Below are 22,901 nucleotides of genomic sequence, written 5' to 3'. Positions count from 1 at the left end.
GCAGAAAATGCAGATGAATTGCAAAGCATTGTTGACAAAGCAGAATGTTGTTGTAGCAGTAAGCAGCAGGAGTAAAAGGAGCAGCAGCAGGGATAACAGTCACATAGAACATAGGTGAAGCTGTCAAAAAGTCAGTTTTAAAAGTCCACATTTGTGTTTTTGGTCAAAAAAGTTGAAAAAACACTGCAGCCTCTGAGAGAGGTGAGGGGCTCACTTCATGCTTTGAGCCAAAAAAAAAGGTCCGACTGCTTGAACAGTCACTTCATCTGAAAGAAAAGGTCTGGAAAAAGCATCAGCTGTATACGATATGCTTGGCCCAGTCCTGCCCACTGCCATCAGACTCCGGGGACTACATTATCCACATGCATAATTGGACTTTTTATTGTATTATTAGTCGTTTTTACTTGTGTCACATGCTGCCTTTTAAATGACATATCTATTTTTTTCATACTTAGATGTTAGATTGTTTGGCATTCTGTGGACAACAAAAGAAGAACTTCATTGTACAGGAAACACTTCTTTACTGTGCTTATGACAACAAACCCTTTGAATCTTGAAAAGCTGAATCATTATGTAATGGTTCAAATCCTGTGACCTGTCGAGTCTGGCGCTGAAAGAATGTGGCAGCAGGAGCATTTCAAAGTGGAGCAGGTTTAAGAGGAATTGAAGATTTTCTCCATTGAGTTAAAAAAAAGAAAAAAAAAGTCTAACTGCTTAATATTGTAAAAAAATAGAAACGGTAAAAACAAGAAAAGTCTTGGCACCCATGTCCTTAAAAAGCTGCATATTTTGATATTTGAAAGTAAGCGGCAATAGTTAAAGTCCCAAAAACTTATGGAAGACATTAACATAAGTTGAAGATAAAATGAAAATACAATATAATAACAATATGCTGACTTGGCCATCTGTGATTATAGTAGGGTTTGTTGACTCGTCGACACAAAACACACCCATTGGAAATCTGCAGGTTTATTGGTCACGTGAACTTACAAACATCTTAAAATAACCCGTTTCTTACACATGTTCATCTCAGCTATCATCATCATCATCATCATCATCATCATCATCATCATCAACATAGTTTCACTGACATGACAAAAAATATTTTGTCCTCAAAACAACAACATAGAAGAAGATCTGTGGCATTAATAAACTGAAGAAGATATCCACAACAGATTGATTCATAATTTCCACGGAGATTGATTATGATGAAATCACGTTAATAACCTCCTCTGTATCCTCCTCCTCCTCGGTACCCTCCCCCTCCTCCTCCTCCTCTATAACCTCCTCCTCCTCCTCCATATCCACCACCACCACCACCTCCACCTCCTCCATATCCACCACCACCACCTCCTCCTCCTCCTCCTCCTCCGTAGCCCCCGCGTCCCCTGTACCCACCTCCTCCATATCCTCCGCCTCCTCCGTAACCTCCCCCTCCTCGGTAACCTCCCCCTCCTCCCCCTCCTCGGTAGCCTCCCCCTCCTCCATAGCCTCCCCCTCCTCCGTAGCCTCCCCCTCCTCGGTAGCCTGCCCCCCCTCCTCCTCCATCGAAGCGTGCCATCTTTGGAGGTCGCGGACCGTCTCCCATCCTGTGCAGAGAGATGACACAGAAGAATCACCGTTAGCGCTGATGTCTCCAGTCATTTGGGTGAATTGGCCCTTTAACTGGGTTTACCTCTGGTTGGTGGCCATCAGGTTGAGTCCGGCAGCAGACGGTTTGGACATGAGTCTGATGAGGTTCAGCAGCTGTAGGTTGGTCTGGTCCAGCTGTCTGATGTATTCTGGGTCTTTGGTCACCTCCACCACCAGAGCCTCCAGGGCGGCCCGCAGGGCGGCGATGCCCCCCGCCACCTCATGAGGAATCCTCAGTTTGATCCTGCACACATCATTGGAAAAGGGTCACTCACTTCCTGTCAGACTCTCAGTCTTTGTGTTGGTCTGACAATGATGATGTCAAAATGAAATCCAAATACAGAATATTTATTGATCCTTTTCTCTTTGAAAACATTACAGCAAGTTAAGTACAAGTACCATGAATGTGTACTTAAAGAGTAACTAAACACTTAAATCCCTTTTGCAGCTAAGAACCAATAGATCTGGTATTTAGTAATGTTGATTGATACTCAGGTCCACATCTCCACATTTAAGTGCAAACTATTTGAATTCTACAATTGTGTTATAAATATATATATTATATTTTACCATGAGGGGATCTGGAGCCAGGTGACATATGGAGGCAGTTTTAGCCTGTGAAACGCTAATGCTAATCGCTAGCATACACATAGCTAGCAATAATGCTAATCACTAGATACACATTGGTTGCGATAATGGTAATCCTTAGCATAGAGAAATCTAATGCTAATCACTAGCATGAACAAAACTAATGCTAATCACTAGATACACATTGGTAGCGATAATGGTAAGCCTTAGCATAGAGAAATCTAATGCTAACCACTAGCATAAACAAACCAAACGCTAAATCGCTAGCATACAAATACCGCAGCCTACCGTGTAAACTCACATAAGATTATATCATTTACATTTATTGAATAAAGTTAAACTGAATACAATAATGTGAATACACAAGGACAAAGCTAAGACCAAAGACTACATTCATGCTTAACTTTCAATAAAATAAAAATATATTTTTTCAAATCGATTTTTGGAAGTTATGAATCAAATTTTAAACTGTAGAAAAATAAGAATCCTGATTTTTACATGAACGTATTTTCTTGCCCACGCCTACTGTTCCAATGTCAGTTCTACTCCTATTCTATTTCTATGGCTGGCAATTAGCATTAGTGAATAGTATTAAAATTGAAAGGGCAAAGGCATGAACGTTAAATTAAAGACAGTAATCTGGCTACATGTTCAACGTAGACCAAGCCCAGCCTTTCATGTGGTGCTTTGTACGTTATGTAAATGTAACAGGAAAGCATGGTGGAATTGGATAGCTAGCTTGCTTACTAGTAGTATGCTACATTTCTTTTGAATTTCCAGGGTAGAAGTACTTTCTTTGGTTACTCTTCAGGCACACAGTACTTCAGTAAGTATGTACGGCTGATTCATCCATTCTGAATGAAAACACTCACCAGTCGTCCAGCTCCACCACGTCTCCATCGGAGCTGATCTTCTTGCAGGCGAACAGCAGCAGCTGCAGAGGACTGACCAGAGTCATCCCTTTGGCTGAGATCGCTCGGGTTCGGATCTGAGACAGAAAATATAATATAAATATTAGAAATATTCTAAGAAATATGACCATCCATCATTCCTGAAGATATTTGACGAATCAAACTAAGTCATCGCTCAATAGAAGCTTTGAATGTAAAAATAATATGCATCATGCATTTCATAAATAAATAGTGTTACAATAATGACTGAAAGTAGAAGACAGCAGCGGCCTTTTGACCTTCTCACTGAAGACGAAGAACGGCGAGGGGTAGCTCATGTCGTGGCTGCTGAAGGGACAGTTGACAGAGGATTTGTGGATGAGGGCGTTGCGCCCCTCGGTGGTCAGGATCTTCCTCTTCTCTTTATGGTAGCAGACGTTGGGGTACGAGCCGAAGGTCAGCAGAGAAATCACCACGTCCAGGTTGTTATCCGGCCCCACCGTGTTGAACATCTGAGTCATGAGAGACTCTGATGGCGCAGGAGGACAGAGGTCACCATGGTGACGGAATGCATTTCTCTCATGGAAAAAAAAAAAGGCATAAAGAGGTGCCTTCAAGTACCTTCAGGGAATCCGGAGTTGACTAGGATCTCCTTCAGCTGGACTTTGGCCTCCCAAGTCATCCTCAGAGTGGACATGTTGAGACGTTTGTGGTCACAGAAACGACTTTCTGCGTCCTCGCCGTTAATCCTGAACAGAAAAAAGACCGATGTGAAACGGCAGCGCGTCTCCACAGAGAGAACCCTACTGATCAATACCCTCCTCCACCGACCTGACGTCGTCCCAGGCCTGGAAGACGGACAGCAGAGCCACGTGGTCGGAGAACCGGCTGCCAGCAAAGTTTCTGTGGACGAAGCCGAGGCGCTTCCCCTCGCTGACGAAAGGCTCCGGGAAACACGTGGCGGCTGAGATGGTACACATGGCGTCTCCAACACTAGAGTGAAACACATCTGTATTAAATGAACGGGATGGTCTGTCTGTATGATGAAGACCAAAGAAGAAGAAACTGACTGGAAGATGCAACCCATGATCATCATCTTCCCCAGTCGAGGCTCGATGGGCAGCCGGGCGAGAATCCGTCCCAGAGGAGTCAGTTCATCGTTGGAGTCCAGAGCGTCCAGCTCTGAAAGACACACACAGTTAAACCCCATCTCTGATGTTTGCTTCCTTTCAGGGGTTAAATAAAAATAATGTATTTTTCTATTAAAAAAACGTTGTCAGGAGTACAGACACACGACTGAGTCAGATTATAAATTGCTGTGATGAAATTCACAAGTTGGATCAGCCTTAGATTTCAAAGCTTTACTTTGATTTTGAGTGTGATTTTGAATCCAGTCATTAATGGGTTGATGATTTTGGTTTCTATTGACCGAAGTGGTCACTCCGTGTGTGTGTGTGTGTGTGTGTGTGTGTGTGTGTGTCTGTGCGAGTATGTGTGTGTTTTGTACCTTTCAGAGTGTGTTCAGCTTCGATGACAGCGTCCAGTGGCGGCGGTTCGATGGCCTTGGACAGGAAATGTCCGATGGCTCCAAGTCTCAACAACTTGATGCTCAGAGAGACTTCATGCAGCGGAGTCCTGAAGATCTCTGGAGTCATGTGAGTCTCCAGCCTACAGAGACACAACACACACCTGCTAGGACACTACTTCAACACACTGGTGGAGGTGTGAGCAGGCGTTGGGCTCTTACCTCTCGAATCGAGCCCGGCTGCAGATGTGGAAGCAGAATCCGGCACGCACTCTGCCGGCTCGGCCTTTCCTCTGCTCCAGGTTGGTCTTGGAGCCCCAGACCGTGGCGTAGTTGGTCATGTTGTTGTGGGAGGTGAAGAGCTTCACCTTCTGCCTGTCAGGACACACTACACACATCAGCACGGCCTCACCTTTACACTGCGACATAACTTTACTCACACGTTTGACGGTGGGATCGTTTGTGTTTATTCGTGTCTCTCATGCTAGATGCACCAGAGGGGGGCGGGGCTTACCTCCATGGAGACACCAACCAGGTGTCATCCATCACGGCTGAAATAACCACTATCACTGCTTTGTACAGGTTGAAGTCTCTGACAAACCAGGAAACCAGACCCCGTCCTGTCTGAGTTCATAACATCATCCAGAGGTGCTCGGTGGATTTCACTGGATCTAACACACAGCGGCTGGTTTAGCTGAGATTTAATATCAATAACCAGATAAAAGGGATGCCGATGGTGGTCTTCATTAGATCTGTCTGTAAGTCGACAAGTAAACTACTTCTAAAATGCTTGTTTTCTGAATGGAGTCTGGTTGATGGGTGCTAGGCTATGCTAACCTTGTAGCTGCTCCATCAACACTCCAAATAAGGTCATGTAGACATAAACACTGCAGCAACCTTGTTGTTTAGACCATAAACAGTCTCTGGTACCTCCACATAGTCTGGTCTGGTCTCTGGACTACGATGAGTGACTATCCATTTCTGATTCAGCGACGTCAGGATGTCAGGAGGAGAATCTCAGCGCTGATAGGCATCACATCAATCAATCGCTCAAGTTGAAATATGTGTCTATTTGCCTCATTTGCAACACCAAAGCCAGGAGACCTCTGGAGATGGTAGATGTCTTATGCAGAAACGTGTATTGGTGCCCGACGTACATCGTGAGAATCGAGGTTTGAGCCGCTCAACAGTTATGAACTGAACGGCCCTCATGGCCAGCAGGACGCTCTCACGGCATCTGGATTATGTCGAGGTTAAAGGTGAGAACTTTGTGCTCGGCATTAGAGACACAATGACGTCTCGTTTGTGACGTTGCCTCGCCTGGAGAAGCAGACACTTAATAACTTAAATTAAATGTGAATCTGTTCATAAGATGACATGTATTAATCTCCCACTGAGGGAATCAGGTATAGAGACATGCATCGATTACGTTTGTAATCCTGGCGTGCAAAAACACACTCACTTGCAAGAGTCGATGACGTAGACGACGTCGTTGATGGTGATGCTCGTCTCTGCGATGTTGGTGGAAAGAATCACCTGCAGATGAAACATGTTCACCAGTGAATCCTCACATTACACGGCAGGACCATCTCGGTATATTAAAACATTCCTTCCTTTAACTCGCAAAGCAAAGCACACACAGTGGTTATATTTGAGTTTACCATTATTGAGGTCATTGTATTCTCTTGGCCAGGAATTTAGTGTCTTTAGCATTCAATTTTAAATGTACAGAGAAAGATAATGATACAAATATTCAAATGAATACCCTCAGTAAAATAGTTATTCACATCATACTTATCGACCATTTGTTAACTTTATCTTCTTACTTATGTCTTTCAGTAAATATTTGAACCATCCCGCCATCTCACACCATTAGTAATCACAGGAAATATGCTGAATAATTTAAATTGAATTGATTTTGTCAAGCGTCTATTGAAGTTAAAGTCATAAACAGCTCTGACATGCTTATGATTTACGATATGATAGGCATGGTTACATTAGACACAACTGGAAAAGCCAGTACAAATGAGAGGTTATGGGAATAAAAACAGGTTGTGAGAGACGTCATCTGGTCACCATTGAGTCAATATTGCATCTGAAATAAATTGATGTTTTGAAGTTTGCTCTCAGCGAAACCTTGGAAACGGCTCGAAACAAATTTGAAATAAAGATTGTAGTATCTGACCTTCCTGATGTTTTCGGGAACCGGTTCAAACACCTTCCTCTGCTCCTCTCGGGGGATCTGAGAGTGGAGCGGCATGATCCGGTACCGGTTACTTCCTGGAAACAAACATCAAAAACACACCTTCCATCACAGCTCTGACGCTGTACATTTACTTTGCTCAAGTACCCCACTTAAATATATGTTTATACATACAGTGTCTCTTAGTATGTTTACTTGTAATGGAGTAATCCCACAGTGTCTCTTAGTATTTGTACTTGTAGTGGAGTAATCCCACAGTGTCTCTTAGTATTTGTACTTGTAGTGGAGTAACCCCACAGTGTCTCTTAGTATGTTTACTTGTAGTGGAGTAATCCCACAGTGTCTCTTAGTATGTGTACTTGTAATGGAGTAATCCCACAGTGTCTCTTAGTATGTGTACTTGTAGTGGAGTAATCCCACAGTGTCTCTTAGTATGTTTACTTGTAGTGGAGTAATCCCACAGTGTCTCTTAGTATTTGTACTTGTAGTGGAGTAATCCCACAGTGTCTCTTAGTATTTGTACTTGTAGTGGAGTAATCCCACAGTGTCTCTTAGTATGTGTACTTGTAGTGGAGTAATCCCACTTTGTCTCTTAGTATTTGTACTTGTAGTGGAGTAATCCCACAGTGTCTCTTAGTATGTGTACTTGTAGTGGAGTAATCCCACAGTGTCTCTTAGTATTTGTACTTGTAGTGGAGTAATCCCACAGTGTCTCTTAGTATGTTTACTTGTAGTGGAGTAATCCCACAGTGTCTCTTAGTATTTGTACTTGTAGTGTGGTAATCCCACAGTGTCTCCTAGTATTTGTACTTGTAGTGGAGTAATCCCACAGTGTCTTAGTATTTGTACTTGTAGTGGAGTAATCCCAGTGTTTTAGTATTTGTACTTGTAGTGGGGTAATCCCACAGTGTCTCTTAGTATTTGTACTTGTAGTGGGGTAATCCCACAGTGTCTCTTAGTATTTGTACTTGTAGTGGGGTAATCCCACAGTGTCTCTTAGTATGTGTACTTGTAGTGGAGTAATCCCACAGTGTCTTAGTATTTGTACTTGTAGTGGGGTAATCCCACAGTGTCTCTTAGTATTTGTACTTGTAGTGGAGTAATCCCACAGTGTCTCTTAGTATTTGTACTTGTAGTGGGGTAATCCCACAGTGTCTCTTAGTATGTTTACTTGTAGTGGAGTAATCCCACAGTGTCTCTTAGTATTTGTACTTGTAGTGGGGTAATCCCACAGTGTCTCTTAGTATGTTTACTTGTAGTGGAGTAATCCCACAGTGTCTCTTAGTATTTGTACTTGTAGTGGGGTAATCCCACAGTGTCTCTTAGTATGTTTACTTGTAGTGGAGTAATCCCACAGTGTCTCTTAGTATTTGTACTTGTAGTGGGGTAATCCCACAGTGTCTTAGTATTTGTACTTGTAGTGGGGTCATGGTATCTACACATTTTTGAAATACAAATTTAATGACTTTTAAGACCTTTTTAAGACCTCTAAAATGAAAATTTAATACCAATACCGTTGCAAAAAAAATCGAGACAATACACTATATACTGTTCATTATGAGTTGTATTCAGTTTGAATAACGAATAGTAACGTTCTTAACAACTGCCATTTTACCAAAAACAAAACTTATGGTATAACAATGACAGAAAACAAAATAACTTAAATATAGTGCAAAATATAGTGCAAACACTATACATATGAATTGAATGATTTCTTTTTTTTACAAAGGTCTGATTAATTGCTCGAACAGTGGCTGTGTTTTTTATTGAATGTGACGAAATTCCGCACTTTTCTTTTCGATGTCATTATCTATGACAAGCATCTCCTCCTTCTTCTCCTTTGCTCGGCCCGCCGAACCGCAGAATTGAATTCCGGAGATGGAGAAACACTCTCCTTCTACGTTTAAATGCGGGGGGCGGGCCAAACCACACACGGCCGTACGAAGACGTCGTCTCAATAGGGAACGAGTAATACGGAGTTTACCATCGTCACTTCCGCCCCGCCCACACACTGCCATTGGATACTCTGATTCGCTAGCACACCGCCAATCAGAGTATCCAATGGCTCAGACGTCCAACAGCCCACCTCCTCAGACTTCGCATGCTCAGTCTGATCAGACAACGTCCGCGCGGCTCCGAAAGCTTCCGACGCAGCTGTACACACCAAACATATGTGTTCCCGATCTCGTCCGAGCCTCTCCAAACGCTTCAGACGTCCAACGGTTGGGCCGGTGTGTTCCTGCCTTAATAGACTGTAGCCCCAGCATGCTATCGGTGTGACCAATCGGACATTGTAGTTTGTAAAATAGAACATAAAGCTGAACAAATATACACCCGCTCATTAATTCTGCCCCCGATTAAATTTAATGCCGCCAACCCAATAATTCCAGACTTTTTAAGAAATTTAAGACCTTGATTATCGAAAATTTAATGACTTTTAAGACTTTTCAAGATCCGCGGCAACCCTGAGTGGGGTAATCCCACAGTGTCTCTTAGTATTTGTACTTGTAGTGGAGTAATCCCACAGTGTCTCCTAGTATTTGTACTTGTAGTGGAGTAATCCCACAGTGTCTCCTAGTATTTGTACTTGTAGTGGAGTAATCCCAGTGTCTCTTAGTATTTGTACTTGTAGTGTGGTAATCCCACAGTGTCTCCTAGTATTTGTACTTGTAGTGGAGTAATTCCCACAGTGTCTCTTAGTATTTGTACTGGAGTAATCCCACAGTGTCTCTTAGTATTTGTACTTGTAGTGGAGTAATCCCACAGTGTCTCTTAGTATTTGTACTTGTAGTGGAGTAATCCCACAGTGTCTCCTAGTATTTGTACTTGTAGTGGAGTAATCCCAGTGTCTCTTAGTATTTGTACTTGTAGTGTGGTAATCCCACAGTGTCTCCTAGTATTTGTACTTGTAGTGGAGTAATTCCCACAGTGTCTCCTAGTATTTGTACTTGTAGTGGAGTAATTCCCACAGTGTCTCTTAGTATTTGTACTTGTAGTGGAGTAATCCCACAGTGTCTCTTAGTATGTGTACTTGTAGTGGTTCTGGAGCTCTCCTTAGTGACTCTACAGTAACTGATAGTGTGTGGGGACGTACCAAAGTGTGGGTTTGTCTCCAGGTGTCTCTGCATGGAGTAGATGAGGTTCCAGCCAGGCAGGAAGATGAGGACGGCTCCGGCCACCTGCAGTGTCTCGATGTACTTCAGAAGAGCCTCCACCAGCTCGAAGGACGTCTCCTTCTCATTAATCTGAGCCATTGAACGCTTGGTCTCCGCCGAGTACTCCGGTCCACAGATCACATTACAGTTGGTCTGTACAGACGGGACACACAAAAAAATAAATCACATCTCACACTTTGGTATTTTGGGGATCTGTTTATGTTTTCAGCCTCACTGAGCTGCAGATGCATTCCTTTTAGAAAACAATTGTAGGATGAGGGAAAAGGCTGCTTACATCATCCTCTCCTCCGTCCTCATCTTTATCTTTCTTCTTGCGGTCCATTGGTGGAGGGACGAAGTTGGTCATCTGGATGCAATCTTCCAGGAAATACTCTGTTTTTAATGCAAAGAATTAATCACAAGTCTTGTTTATTTGGGCACTTAGTTGGGACTAAATGTAATTTCTTAGCAGTTATCTCTGTTCTGTTGATATATCCCTTAAATGTCAGAGATACCTTGAACAGGGAAGGTGCGTCCGAACACCTCGATGATGGGGGAATTGAAGTAGTATTCTCTGAACATGGTGGTGTCGATGGTGGCTGACATGAGGATGATGCGGACTTCTGGGAAGGCCTGGATCACGTCTCTGAGGACCACCATCAGGAAGTCCGTCTGCTCAGACACAGAGGGTCGGATGAGAGAGAATATTAACAAGTGAAGAAGATCCCCAGCGTGTGTGCTTATGCATGTAATCTCTAGAAAATGTTAACTCACATTGATATCTCTCTCGTGGATCTCATCAACGATAACGTGACTGATGCCTCTGATTCCTGCTTCAAGCTTCCGCAGCAAGACGCCTGAAACACCAAACATACTCATCAACATCCTGCTGACACAATGTCCGCACATATTTTAGTGGACAACAGTGCTGCTCAGCGTGACTGCAAACTAAGAATACAACAAAAGATATGTAAGGTAGTCAATGTAGAGACAAATCACTGTGATCCTGCATGAAGCTGAAGTAGAAAGAAAGTCTCATTCTGGTGTTTAAGTAGAATACCTGCTACCTAGCGCTGCTCCTTTCTATAACAAGAGGACTTCAAGTGATGTGAATGAAACAACACCTCTTGAGAATCGGTGCTGATGTTGGAGATTGTTGACGTACCGACGGTGCAGAAGAGGACACTGGCGTGCGGTCGAGGCAGGACGGACTCAAATCGGACGCTGTAGCCACAGCTCTTCCCAACATCCTCTCCTCTCTCGTAAGCGACTCGCTCGGCCACCGACACGGCGCTGATCCTTCTGGGCTGCAGGGAGGAAGGGAGATTTATAGAACACAATGTCTGAGCTTAACCTCTAAGGATCCTTTCAACCTGCTATGACCCTTAGAGGACAAAAATGCCATTAAATTATTATTTTTTTGTCAATTTTTTTCAGCATAAGTCCTGATCAAAACTATTAAATGTTCATTAATTTTCAGGATTTTAACACTTAAAATGCCAGTTTCTGTACATAATGCAAAAATATTGATTTTGATACATTATTATTTTTTTGTGTACACACTGTGATCCTTAGAGGAAATTTTTGTTTTTTTAAATCAGCATCAGTCCTGATCAGATAGATAGATAGATAGATAGATAGATAGATAGATAGACAGACAGACAGACAGACAGACAGACAGACAGACAGAAAAATGAAAAGGACAAAAAAGTCCCAAGGGTCCACAAGGGTTAATGCACTAGATCTTCATTCCTCCATGGGTAAAGTGGTGTAAATATTCTAAATATAGCGTACACGTGATGATATTGATTGTTTTAGGTATCTAAAATGCATCCAGAGCAGTACATTGGTACTCCTGTCCGTTTGTCCACACTCCATCTACTGTAGGTAATAATACACTGATGACGGAGAAGAACCTCATAAGACGTTAAGGCGGGTTCACACCGGACCGAAAATCGGCGTCTTTGAGAGAGTCGGCGTCCGTGACATGAGTCTCCTTGGTGTGGTCGCTCGAATCGGCCCACGTCGGCGTTCATTTCAGCCGATTCAAATGTGTAATCCGCCATTCGAGTCGGTCATTCTTTTACCATTCTGATTGGTGGAGGCTAGCAGCTTGACTAGCGAATCAGTGAAGCCCGGAAGTGACGATGGTAAACATACCAGATAACCAGATAAATATCGACATCATCCAACATTTTAGATTTTTCCGTTCAGAGAGTAATCACAACTACAGTCTACAACCTCACTCTGCTGACAACAGTGACTGGTGAGGACAGCGTGCTCTGTGTTATGGTCTAGAGAGGACCGGCTACTTCCGGTTTCCGTGTTTTTTGGCCCACAATACAGATTAGCGCCGCCTGTTGTTTTGGAGACATTACATCTCGCGCAAGCGCGGAACGTATGGCGTCGGCTGTAATTCCGTAGGTGTGAACCGCCCATGTCGTTGTTCGAGTCGGCCATATTAAGTAGCCCGACTTCATTTACCGACGCGAGTCGGGCAGTTCTTCCGGTGTGGACTCGCCTTTAGGGTTAAAATTCCTACGTTTTCTAGTGCAATATGTCGGTTTGTTCCGATATGGTGAAGCCCTTCTCCAAGTAGTATTTTGATGATTTCCCTTGCCGGCATACATTCATGTTAAAAGTTGTGCTTTGAGCTGCACACGTACATGGAGGCGGCGATGGGAGTCAGATGATGAGCGTTACCTGGGTTACCACGATGTTGCAGTCGGATGCTTTGCCTCTTTTGATGAAGCTGTCCAGGATGTACTGAGGAACCTGTGTGGTTTTACCGCAGCCCGTCGCTCCTCTGATGATCACTACAGGGTTGTTCTGGATGGTCGACATGATCTCCTCCTCAAACTGTTTGACGGGCAGCTGGTCGCGCTCGGCCAGGATCTGAAACACAGCATGAACATGTTTCTACACTCGTGCATCTCTTCCAGTGTTCTCAAGAATCCAAACCACACCGACCTTCTGCAGGTTGTCGTCGTGCTCCAGCTGGTACATCAGCTCGTCGTGCAGGTCGCCGCTGATCTGCTCCGGAGTACACTGGAGAAGGTACAAATGGATTATCTCAGTTTAACACGTTACCATCACGACAGAGCAGCCAGTAGCAGCATCTCCTAGCATCGGCCCAAACAGGGCTACATTTATCAATACGAATTATTCAGAAATATGACTAAATATGTTCAAGACGATGATGATAGGTTACATTGTTTTTTTTTTTTTTTCAACCAAAATCTCTCTTGGTTTACATTGCCAAAAAAGAAGGGGAAACTACAAATTTGAGGCAATATACAGCTCTGGAGAAAATTAAGAGACCACTCAAATTACTTCATGTATGGCAGATATTAAATTCAAGTCTCTGCTGAATTCCAACACAGCCACACCTCATTCTAGTAGTGATCAAGTGATCACCTGAACCAGATCTTATTTAACAAGGAAAAGTATAAAAAAATCAAGGACATTAAGTGACCTACAAAAAGAATGGAACATGTCAGCTGGGGTGAAGGGCACAAGGAGGACGGTTGGAAATAAGCTCCTAGAGGCCGGACTGAAGTCATGCAAAGCCAGAAAAAAGCCTTTCATAAATGAGAAGCAAAGAGGAGCCAGGTTGAGTTTTACAAAAGACCAGAAGGACTGGACTGTAGAGGACTGGACCGTAGAGGACTGGAGTAAGGTCATCTTCTCTGATGAGTCCAACACCTGGTGTCTAATGGTTAGATGGAGACCTGAAGAGGCCTACAAGCCACAGTGTCCCACACCCACATGTTATTTGGTGGATGATGATGATCTGGGGTAATCAGGAAGACTGGAACCAGGCAGGTTTGTCTTTGTGAAGGACGCTTGAATCAAGACCAAGGTCCTCCTGGAAGAAAAGCTGCTCTGGAAATGTCCCCAACACTCAGGATGGGTTCTTCCAGCAGGACGATGCTCCATGCCACACTGCCAGGTCCATCAAGGCGTGGATGGAGGACCACCAGATCATAAAACCAGAGTTAAGTGGTGATTTTGCAGTGGTCACTTAATTTTTTCCAGAGCTGTATGTGTCATTTCTCTTATAGTCACCCATAGAATACATAGAAGTACCGGTAGCAGGGCGTGAGAATGAGAACATTATGGAACATAATTGTGGTTCTATAAATGTAATTTATGATGATTTATGATGGCTGCTAGAGTGCCCTGTTAATACAGGTGTATTTACATGAAAATGTCGTTTTTGAAAACTAATATGGATTGAAGCAGAATATTTTGTCAGATAAAATATGTTGTGAATTTTGGAAATAATTACATTCATCCTTTTTCAATAATGTTATACTTGTTCTGGAGTGATTGGAATAACATAAAATAGAAACAATCCTACGTAGCAGGAGGTTTAACTATTCAGGACATCTCCTTTTACACCATCGGGGTCGTGGCTGAAAGAATGACACTAACATGTTGTCATATAGGCCATTAGAATACATCTAAGCAACACATTATTTGAATGTTCTACATCCATGTAGCTCATTATAATCAGGTGTATCATGCTCTGTGGGGACAGTGATATTATAAACCTTTTCATTTACACATTAACACCATTTATTTGCAGCTGTTCTTCTGCATTCGTCAGCTTCAACTGTGTTTCTTTGAGTCTGGGTTAAGATTTGATCTTCTTCTTCTTCTCAGTGTAATATTATCTCACAACCTGCTGGTTGACCTTTGACTGGTCAGTGGGTGGTGATATTGGAGGTCAGGTGTGCAGCATCAGTTACCATGTTGATCTACCGGGTAAGTGAACCGCCTTCTTAGGACTGAAAACAGAGTTAAACCTGAAGTTAGCTCGTTGATCCTGTTCCCAAGTCCAGGACTCAGGTCTGATCTGCACCAACCATGTTCATATTGGGAGTTCATTTGCAGATGATGAGTAATTAGTGGACAACTGAATTTCTGTCCATGAGCACCACTAAACCAACAACAAATAAAATGGCTTCTCAGTATATTAAGTAAAAGCCAAAGACTCACGTAGGCCAGTGGTCCCTCGTCGATGTTGCTGCTGGTCCAGGGGTTCCAGTTGATCTGTGGAGGAGACCAGGGGACGACCCCGGCTCCGCTCTGACGCTGAGACGGCTCAAACGTAGCCATCTTCCCCTGAACCAGAGACACGGGGCTGGAGGGGTCTGCAGGCTGAAGGGGACCACACCAACCACGATCACATTAAAGACGGTGTAAACAGTAAGTGGGCTCCTCTGCTGGCTCAGCTGACTCACAGGTGGGGGGATGTGGACTCCCAGCTCCTGGATGACACTGGCCAGCTGCTGCGGCAGGTCTGCAGACACGTTGACCTCGTACACCTCCAGCTGGACACAAAACACAATGTATGTACGAGTCAAAGTCAAGGTATTGGTACAAAGAACGTTCAAAGGAAACTCGCTGTTTGAAGCTTACAGTCTCTCCCTCCTTCTTCTTGGTGACTCCCGAGAAGGCTTCCAGGACTCCCAGGTGGTAAAGCTGTCGGACCAGAGACAGAGCACACGACTGGGCCGCCAGCTTCTTGTTGGAGCCGTGCTCTCGAGCCGTGATCCCTGCAGGGCACACGGAGCAGAGGACGGTGACCTCCGACGGTCCAACATGACAGACACATCAAACTGCTGCCTTTGGGCTAAAGATCGTCAGGATGTCTAAAATGATTTCAACACTGCTGTAACTTAAAGGTACTTGAAAGCAACATTTTAATGCCTTTATATTCTGCTGGATAGTTAATCCATCATCATTTAGCAGGATATATTTTGTGTTAATAATATGAATCTAGGAACAAGCTGTCAGATATATGTAGTGGAGTAAACTGAAGTACTTGAGAATATGCGTATTTAGAGGATATAGAATATGTTGAGTCTTACTTCTGCCCAGCTGTTTCACAAACAGCTGCATCTCAGCTATGAAGCTCCTGCAGACACAAACACAAACACCACAGGTTGACTTTCTCCACGCGTCTCAACATAAAAGCAGAATAAGCCATGAACAAAGCTGGACCGTAGAGCGACACACTCACCTGCCGTGCTCTCAGGACGACGCCTGTATGTTTTTCTGCCAGACTTTAAAAAAAAAACACCAAGCAGCCGCTGAGTTTCTCCCGGCTGCGCTCTGCCCTGCGGTGACACAGTGACACCAGAAATCACAACCAGACTCCACCGGCTGCAGCATCCATGGGACAGCTTTAGTGCACCTAAACGCTGTCCCATGTCTTCCATTAGTGTGGTTGTGAGTTCTGGCGTCCCCTCTGTGTTCCCTGAATATTCAACCGCCGTCCACTTCACCAGCTAGTCTGGCAGGATTTCTCCTCGTGTGTCCATCCATCAATAATGTGCACCATCATCTGATTCTACTGGAAGGTTTGATACAGTAAGCTGTTGTTTATTTGCAGAGTCATGTCCTACAAGTCACCACAAACTATCTTTTTTTGTCTATTAGTTTTGGCCTGTTCCTTCCTATCATTTTTGTTCTTATTCATGAATATTTAAGAAACTCAAGGAACTCAGAATAAACTCAGAATTTCATAAAGGTCAAATATCAAAGTAAAAAAAGAAAAGACAATTTTAATTCCTCAACTGGTACGATGACAAGAGATAGGAAATCTAACATCTATGCGATGAGGGCGTTTTGAGCGTTAAACAGCTGAGGATTGAGCGTTTAAAGTCAAATCTACGGAAACAGGATGAAGCACCAGGACGGTGTCTGGCCGTCTGTCAGCACGTCACCTTGCCCTGGTTTCAGTCGGGTTCATTAGACGTGGAACAGTCGGACAGAGAGATCTGTAGTCCAAGCGACACTCTCCGGTGGTCTGAGGGTTTGAAGCAGTCCAGCAGAAAAACATACAGGAAGATCCTGACCCGGCATCTAAACGCCAGTGGTGGGATTTCAACTAGCAACTGCCTTGTTTCACCACATCAGCTGATCTGAAGGAAGTGAGGCCTGATGTGTGAGCTGGTGTGTGTTGCCTCTAATGAGATGACTGCAGCGGATGATTCATTCAAATAAAATGTTTTTCTAAACGAGCTTGTAGATCCGTCCCGTTCCCAGGCAAAATAAAACACATTCATCTTCAAATTCTCATGGCAACATCACAGCACGTCTCTGCACACTTTTATTTATATTTAAATGTTCCTAGTTTTAGAAATAACTTGATATCCTGGGATTTTCTTTGTTTTTAGAGAATAAAGAGCTTCTTGTAATACTCGATCCAAAGATCAACAAGGAATCATGATAAAAAATAAGAACAAATAAATATAAATCTGTGTGAAGATATTGAAATAACATAAGAGATGTGTGCCGTCGGTCTAACAGCCTTCCTGTTTTCTGATCCAGACCTGTTGTGGTCCGGTCCCACTTGGCTGTATTTATACTCAGCGCTGGTTTTCTCCTTCTGGAAGAACTGGTTGAGACGGGCCTTGGCGTTCTCCAGCGTCCAGTTACCATGGAGATTAGCATTCAGGTCCACCTCCTCTGACTCCAGAGTCTGCAGGCATGAAATAGTATTTGTTTATTGTATTTCAGTTGAAGTAATAAATCAACTACAGTGTTGATGTTCCACTTCTTACTTCCAATAATATCTAATCTAACGGAGATAAAACAGGGTCATTCAGGGGTTATTGCACAAAAGCAGAATTTAGAGATCCAGGATAAATGACTAAGCTGGGTTCAACACATCCCAGTGAGAGCAGCCTGGCTCAACCGGTTACACAAAGGCCAAACCAGGATGAACTAAACCAGGTGCAACTAATCCTGCCTAAACTAGACCCCAAGATCCATCACCGATTCATTGATGCGATCCCAAATTCACCATGACGACGACACGTGCTGCATACTTTTCACAAACTGAGCACGAGCTTTGATGGGAGGCTAGTTGTGAAGAAGCCTTTCTACAAGACCATTCAGACATATAGACATCTGACAGGACACGATCAAGGAGCTCTATATAGTTAGTTGGTTCACTAAAATACAAACACTTTCAGCTGGACTGTCAGATGGGATGAAATAATCAGAAGCAGCTTACCGCCTGGGCCTCCTGCTCATCTCTTTTGGCGTAGTACTCCTTCAGGTTGGCCCCTTTGTCCCATTGAGCTCCTCCACCTGCTCCTTCTCCCCACCCAGAGTTTCCTCCTCCCGAGTAGCCGAGTCCAGTCACTCCTGGTACCGGCCTGCTGCTGTTCTCCTCTACTAACAACAACAACAACAACAACAGGCAAACACATAGTTCACTTTACACACTGAAGATCACCATCATTATAGAGTTATTTCAGCATCTGGTTATTGCTATTAAATCACAGCTCAACACAGTGAAGCCTCATGAGTGTGTGGGCAGTTCCTCGGTCTGCTGCCCGTTTGGTGTGAACGCGACATTAGATGTGTGTTCGTGAGAGGCAGCAGTTTTTCTTCAACTTCTTTTCACGTTACTCTCAATAATCTCCACCATCACCAGAAACGTGTTGGAGGAAACACGAGCAGTCCATGTGGGGCCTCCATGCATGTGTTTTTTTTTACATTGGGCGTAACGTAGAAGTATGAATAAAACTCTAAAAAGAACCATCAAAGCTGCAAAAATACAACAACAGGAAAACAACCATAAAGAACTCCATAGAATACCTTGTTCAGCTTTGACTACAAGGTGCGGTGGCAGAGGACCACTTGAAGGGAGGCTTCCAAAGCCACCGTCTCCTGCCCCTCCATCAGGCTGGTCGCCACCCGGAGCACTCAGCTGGTGACACAAGACTTCAGCCTCTGAATAATGTTTCAATCAACTTCCTCATTGACAAACAGAGCCTTTTCATGTGTCAGGCTTGTGACTGGGATATCCAGCAGTCCTACATTGTTAGAATGCCCATTTATCACAAGGGCCTAACAATAAAAAGCATCCCATGAGTTTCTATTTCAAATAAATCCCCTCCATTCATTACTGAAGGTGTTCTCTCTTAACACTCTTTCAAATGTCATTGTTTTGAGAGTTGATATAAGAGCAGTGAATCAGAATTTCAGTCATTTACAGAACAATGAAATGTGTGCTGACCCCCCAGACCGGGACTTCTGCTGCGCTCATTTCCCCGAGTCGGACCAGATAGTTGACAAAGTCTCTGGCAGCGTTGGTCTGAGCGTCCTTCTTGTTGGAGGAGTTGCCCATCCCAGTGTAGTTGTAGCTATCAACACGGACCTGGACAGAGGACAGTGTTAGAAGGGAGGGGGCGTACAGTCAATACAATAACCTGCCTAAATCAATACCCATAATGAAACGATACCACGGCAAAACACTAAAATGTCAGGAAAAGTTATGGAATAATAGATGACATGGAACTTAAAATGCACTTTCCTATTAATTAATATACACATGAATATGAATATCACATGAAACTATTTTATATTTTGTAAAACAGCACCCCAGCCAACACTCAGTTACAGTTCAGATGGAGACTGCAGTACTGCAGCATGGGAGACGGCTTCCAAAACAAAATGTTAATAAAATCAGATGAAATGATGTGAGAGGTTGATGAGGGAACGCTGCTAAAATCAGGAAGACACCACGGTAACTGTAGAAAGCTCTGTGTTGTGTTAAAGTGGTGATTTCTGTCCACTTCAGCTGCACAACCATGTTACTAAAACACTGGCACACTAAAAGAATCGTTACACATAAATGCTGTATTGTACCATTTTGAACAGCAGTGTATCATACTTTTCTACTTTATTTCTCTGTATTGAGATATATGTATATATATGTTTAGATTAGTGTTACAAATGAGACAGAAAACTCACCTCACACATAAACTTCTGCCTGTTTTTGTTCCCTGCAGCTCGGATGTCGTAGCTGGGAGTCAGCTTCTTTTTTCCACACCAGGCGTACAGGAAGTTTTTGATGTCCGCCATGGTGGACAGACGAGGGCGGGGGGGACTCCTCCTGTGTGGGCCCTTTAATCTGAGAAATGAGTTAACTAGCAGGCTTCTTCAAGATGAATGCCACTGTTTAGAGCTGTAAACCAATGCTGTTGTTATATTGTTGGACCTGGGTGTATGCCAGAAAGCAGGTTTAACAAACTCTGAACTTAACCCTGAACTCGGAGTTGACCAACCCTGAGATGGGCAACTCGGAGTTGACCAACCCTGAGATGGGCAACTTCGAGCAGGTTAGGTTCACAGGGTCAGTTACGTAACTGACCTAAAGGTTAAGTTCACTCTCTTTCTGCAACAAAAATACTCTGGAAACCCAGAGTAAGCCTCTTGTCAGGGTTTGAACAAACCCACTTTCTGGAATACCCTCCTGTTTAATATGAAAACATAAGCTTGACAGTTGTAATGGCACCAATATATGAAGTTTAACAAGCTAACGTTAACGTAGGGTCTCGTAGGGGACGTACCCGGCTCTAATGTGACTAAATATTTAAAAGAATGAATAAAATCTCCCAACGAAGATGCGATGACCGAACGACGTATTTTCAGCCCCAGATCCCGCTGACTCGTTAAAGGTGCTATGTCGAAGCAGGTAAAGATACACGCTTTAAAGTCTCTAGCTCAACAGAAACCAATAAGAAACTATTATTTATATACTATCATATTTCTATGGCTCGTTGAGTCTTTGTATGAACGAGCTTGTTAAGCTAACGTTAGCTTCTTGATAGCAAGTGCATTCTCCGCCGCCAGTTTACGATGCATTAGTAAAAGCTCAACATATATAATACAATTAAGTAAACAAATTAACTGATAAACAGTCGCTTTATTACTCACAATCAGCAGAGTTAAGCCAACAGTTCCTCACAGCACCGGCAGTTTGTTGCATGGATGTAGCGAACCTCTCCTTCCTCTGTTGTTGTTGTTTAAGGCTGGTCGCTACTTCACTCAGTGGCGTCGCCTGCTGGACTGGAGGGTGAATGATTTTACATATCAAGTCCAAACTACGCAGTGCTTCTCTTTCAGTTCCACCATCTTTATGTGGAAATCGTGAGAAAATGTGTCTGGCATGTAATAAACATGCAAACAGAGATGTAAACAGGTAGTAAAATAGCAAGTAAGAATTTGTAAACTTGTAAAGTACTAACTGAGCTTTACTTGAGCATTTACATTTTCTGCTATTTCATACTTCTACTCCATAACATCTAAATACTGCATTTTTGCTACACTACATTTATGTAATAACTTTAGTTACTTTACAGATTCAGTTCATTAAAACAAGATATAATCAGCCAATAAATGATTATGTATAAACTATTTAAAATGAGTTCCAATATAAAAGTGAGGAACCCATTAATGCGTTGATTATATATATATATATATAATTCTGTATAATAAGCACTTCTACATTGTGTACATTGTACTTCTACACTTTACTAAAGTACTGGATCTGAGTTCTTCTTCCACCTGTAACTATACATGTCAGATAGATATTGTGGAGTTCAAAGTACATAATATGGAGTACATGTACTCGGTTACATTCCATAGACAAAAAGAGGAGTTAAAAAATGAACTCAGAGTTGAGAAATGCAGCCAGGGGTTGATAATGCATGTCTGTGTGTGTGTGTGTGTGTGTTCAGGGTGTGGCGTTGACACGGCAACAGGAACCAGCCGGGCGTGGCTGTGTGTATAAAGGCCTGCAGCGATGTATTTGTGCAGATCAGGAGTGGGGAAAGTATTTATGTGTGTGTGTAACCAGGTATTATCAGGGTGTGTGTGTGTGTGATGGATCATGATGTGTGTGTGAGTGTGTGAGGTTCAAGGTGTGTCTGGCTGCTCCGTCATACCTGCAGCCTCAGGACACAATTTATAGAAAACACAGAGCTGCAGGAACTGATTTATTCTTGATGACACAATCAAAGTCTAGTCTGATATTTGGACAGACAAGTCCAATCTTAGTAACGTGTGTGTCCAAAAACATCAATTAATAGTTGACATTGATGTCATAAATCCTTTTTATATTCTGTACATCCATTATTTTGAACCTATACAGTATATATACATATACATATAAAATAAATCAATTCCCCACTCATTCCATTGTGTTTCTCCTCCAACCTCGGGTCCTCTACCAGAGGCCTGGGAGCCTGAGGGTTCTGCGCAGTATCTTAGCTGTTCCTAGGACCGTGCTCTTCTAGACATCTCAGATGTTGTTCCTGGAATCTCCTGGAGCCACTGTCCCAGTTTGGAGGTTACAGCCTGAGTGCACCCATTATCACCGGTACCAATGATGCCTTTACTCTCCACATCTTTTCTAGCTCCTCATTCAGCCCTTGGTATTTTTCAAGGTCCACCACCATGATGTCCGGTTGGTTAATCATCACCAGTTTATCAGTCTGGATCTGGAAGTCCCTCAGGAGCTTATCTTGGTCATTGTAAACCACCTTTGGAGGTGTCGTCCACGTTGACCTCAGGACTTCCAGCTCAAAATAATCAGCACAGATGTTCCACACTCTACCAGCCACTTGGTTATGGCGCTCCATGTATGCCATACCTGCCTGCATCTTACACCCTGCTGCTATGTGCTGGACTGTCTCAAGGGCATCTTTGCACCGCCTGCACCTGGGGTCCGCCCTGGTGTGGTAGACCCCGGCCTGCACCTTGGTCCGCCCTGGTGTGGTAGACCCCGGCCTGCACCTGGGGTGCTGTTTGGTGTGGTAGACCCTGACCTGCACCTGGGGTCCTGTATGGTGTGGTATACCCTGGCCTGCACCTGGGGTGCTGTTTGGTGTGGTAGACCCTGACCTGCACCTGGGGTCCTGTATGGTGTGGTATACCCTGATCTGCACCTGGGGTCCTGTCTGTTGTGGTAGACCCCGACCTGCACCTGGGGTGCTGTTTGGTGTGGTAGACCCTGACCTGCACCTGGGGTCCTGTCTGTTGTGGTAGACCCCGACCTGCACCTGGGGTGCTGTTTGGTGTGGTAGACCCCGACCTGC

At 43.6% G+C, this 22,901-nt stretch overlaps 1 protein-coding gene across 3 annotated transcripts; it reads right to left on the bottom strand.

Moving 5' to 3' along the window:
- Positions 1-953: 953 nt before the first annotated feature.
- On the bottom strand, positions 954-20,845 carry dhx9 (DEAH (Asp-Glu-Ala-His) box helicase 9). Of its 3 annotated transcripts, none has more exons than XM_084008285.1 (28): positions 20,740-20,845; positions 19,774-19,933; positions 19,037-19,177; positions 18,616-18,727; positions 18,026-18,189; positions 17,340-17,488; positions 15,873-15,919; positions 15,421-15,557; positions 15,243-15,332; positions 14,998-15,159; positions 12,964-13,041; positions 12,697-12,888; positions 11,159-11,300; positions 10,768-10,850; positions 10,509-10,665; positions 10,289-10,386; positions 9,933-10,146; positions 6,821-6,915; positions 6,098-6,171; positions 4,858-5,010; positions 4,618-4,778; positions 4,181-4,292; positions 3,942-4,103; positions 3,732-3,859; positions 3,410-3,639; positions 3,093-3,208; positions 1,676-1,876; positions 954-1,589 (listed from the first exon to the last, which is right to left on the bottom strand). In XM_084008285.1, the coding sequence occupies exons 2-28, from the start codon at positions 19,882-19,884 to the stop codon at positions 1,220-1,222; spliced, it is 3,879 nt and encodes a 1,292-aa protein (XP_083864411.1). In that variant the 5' UTR covers positions 19,885-19,933; positions 20,740-20,845; the 3' UTR covers positions 954-1,219. The 3 variants fall into 3 exon arrangements, with proteins under 3 accessions (XP_083864411.1, XP_083864412.1, XP_083864413.1); XM_084008286.1 differs by having other exon boundaries at positions 18,026-18,186; XM_084008287.1 differs by lacking the exons at positions 17,340-17,488; positions 18,026-18,189; positions 18,616-18,727; ... (1 more) ...; positions 19,774-19,933; positions 20,740-20,845 and adding an exon at positions 16,025-17,304 and having other exon boundaries at positions 954-1,272; positions 1,312-1,589.
- Between the last annotated feature and the right edge of the window lie 2,056 nt (positions 20,846-22,901).

The sequence above is a fragment of the Eutrigla gurnardus genome (genome assembly GCF_963514095.1).
Source record: "Eutrigla gurnardus genome assembly, chromosome: 4".
NCBI classification, from domain to species: Eukaryota; Metazoa; Chordata; class Actinopteri; order Perciformes; family Triglidae; genus Eutrigla; species Eutrigla gurnardus.
Note: the sequence above shows the minus strand (reverse complement) of the source record. Positions and strands in the feature narration are given on the sequence as shown.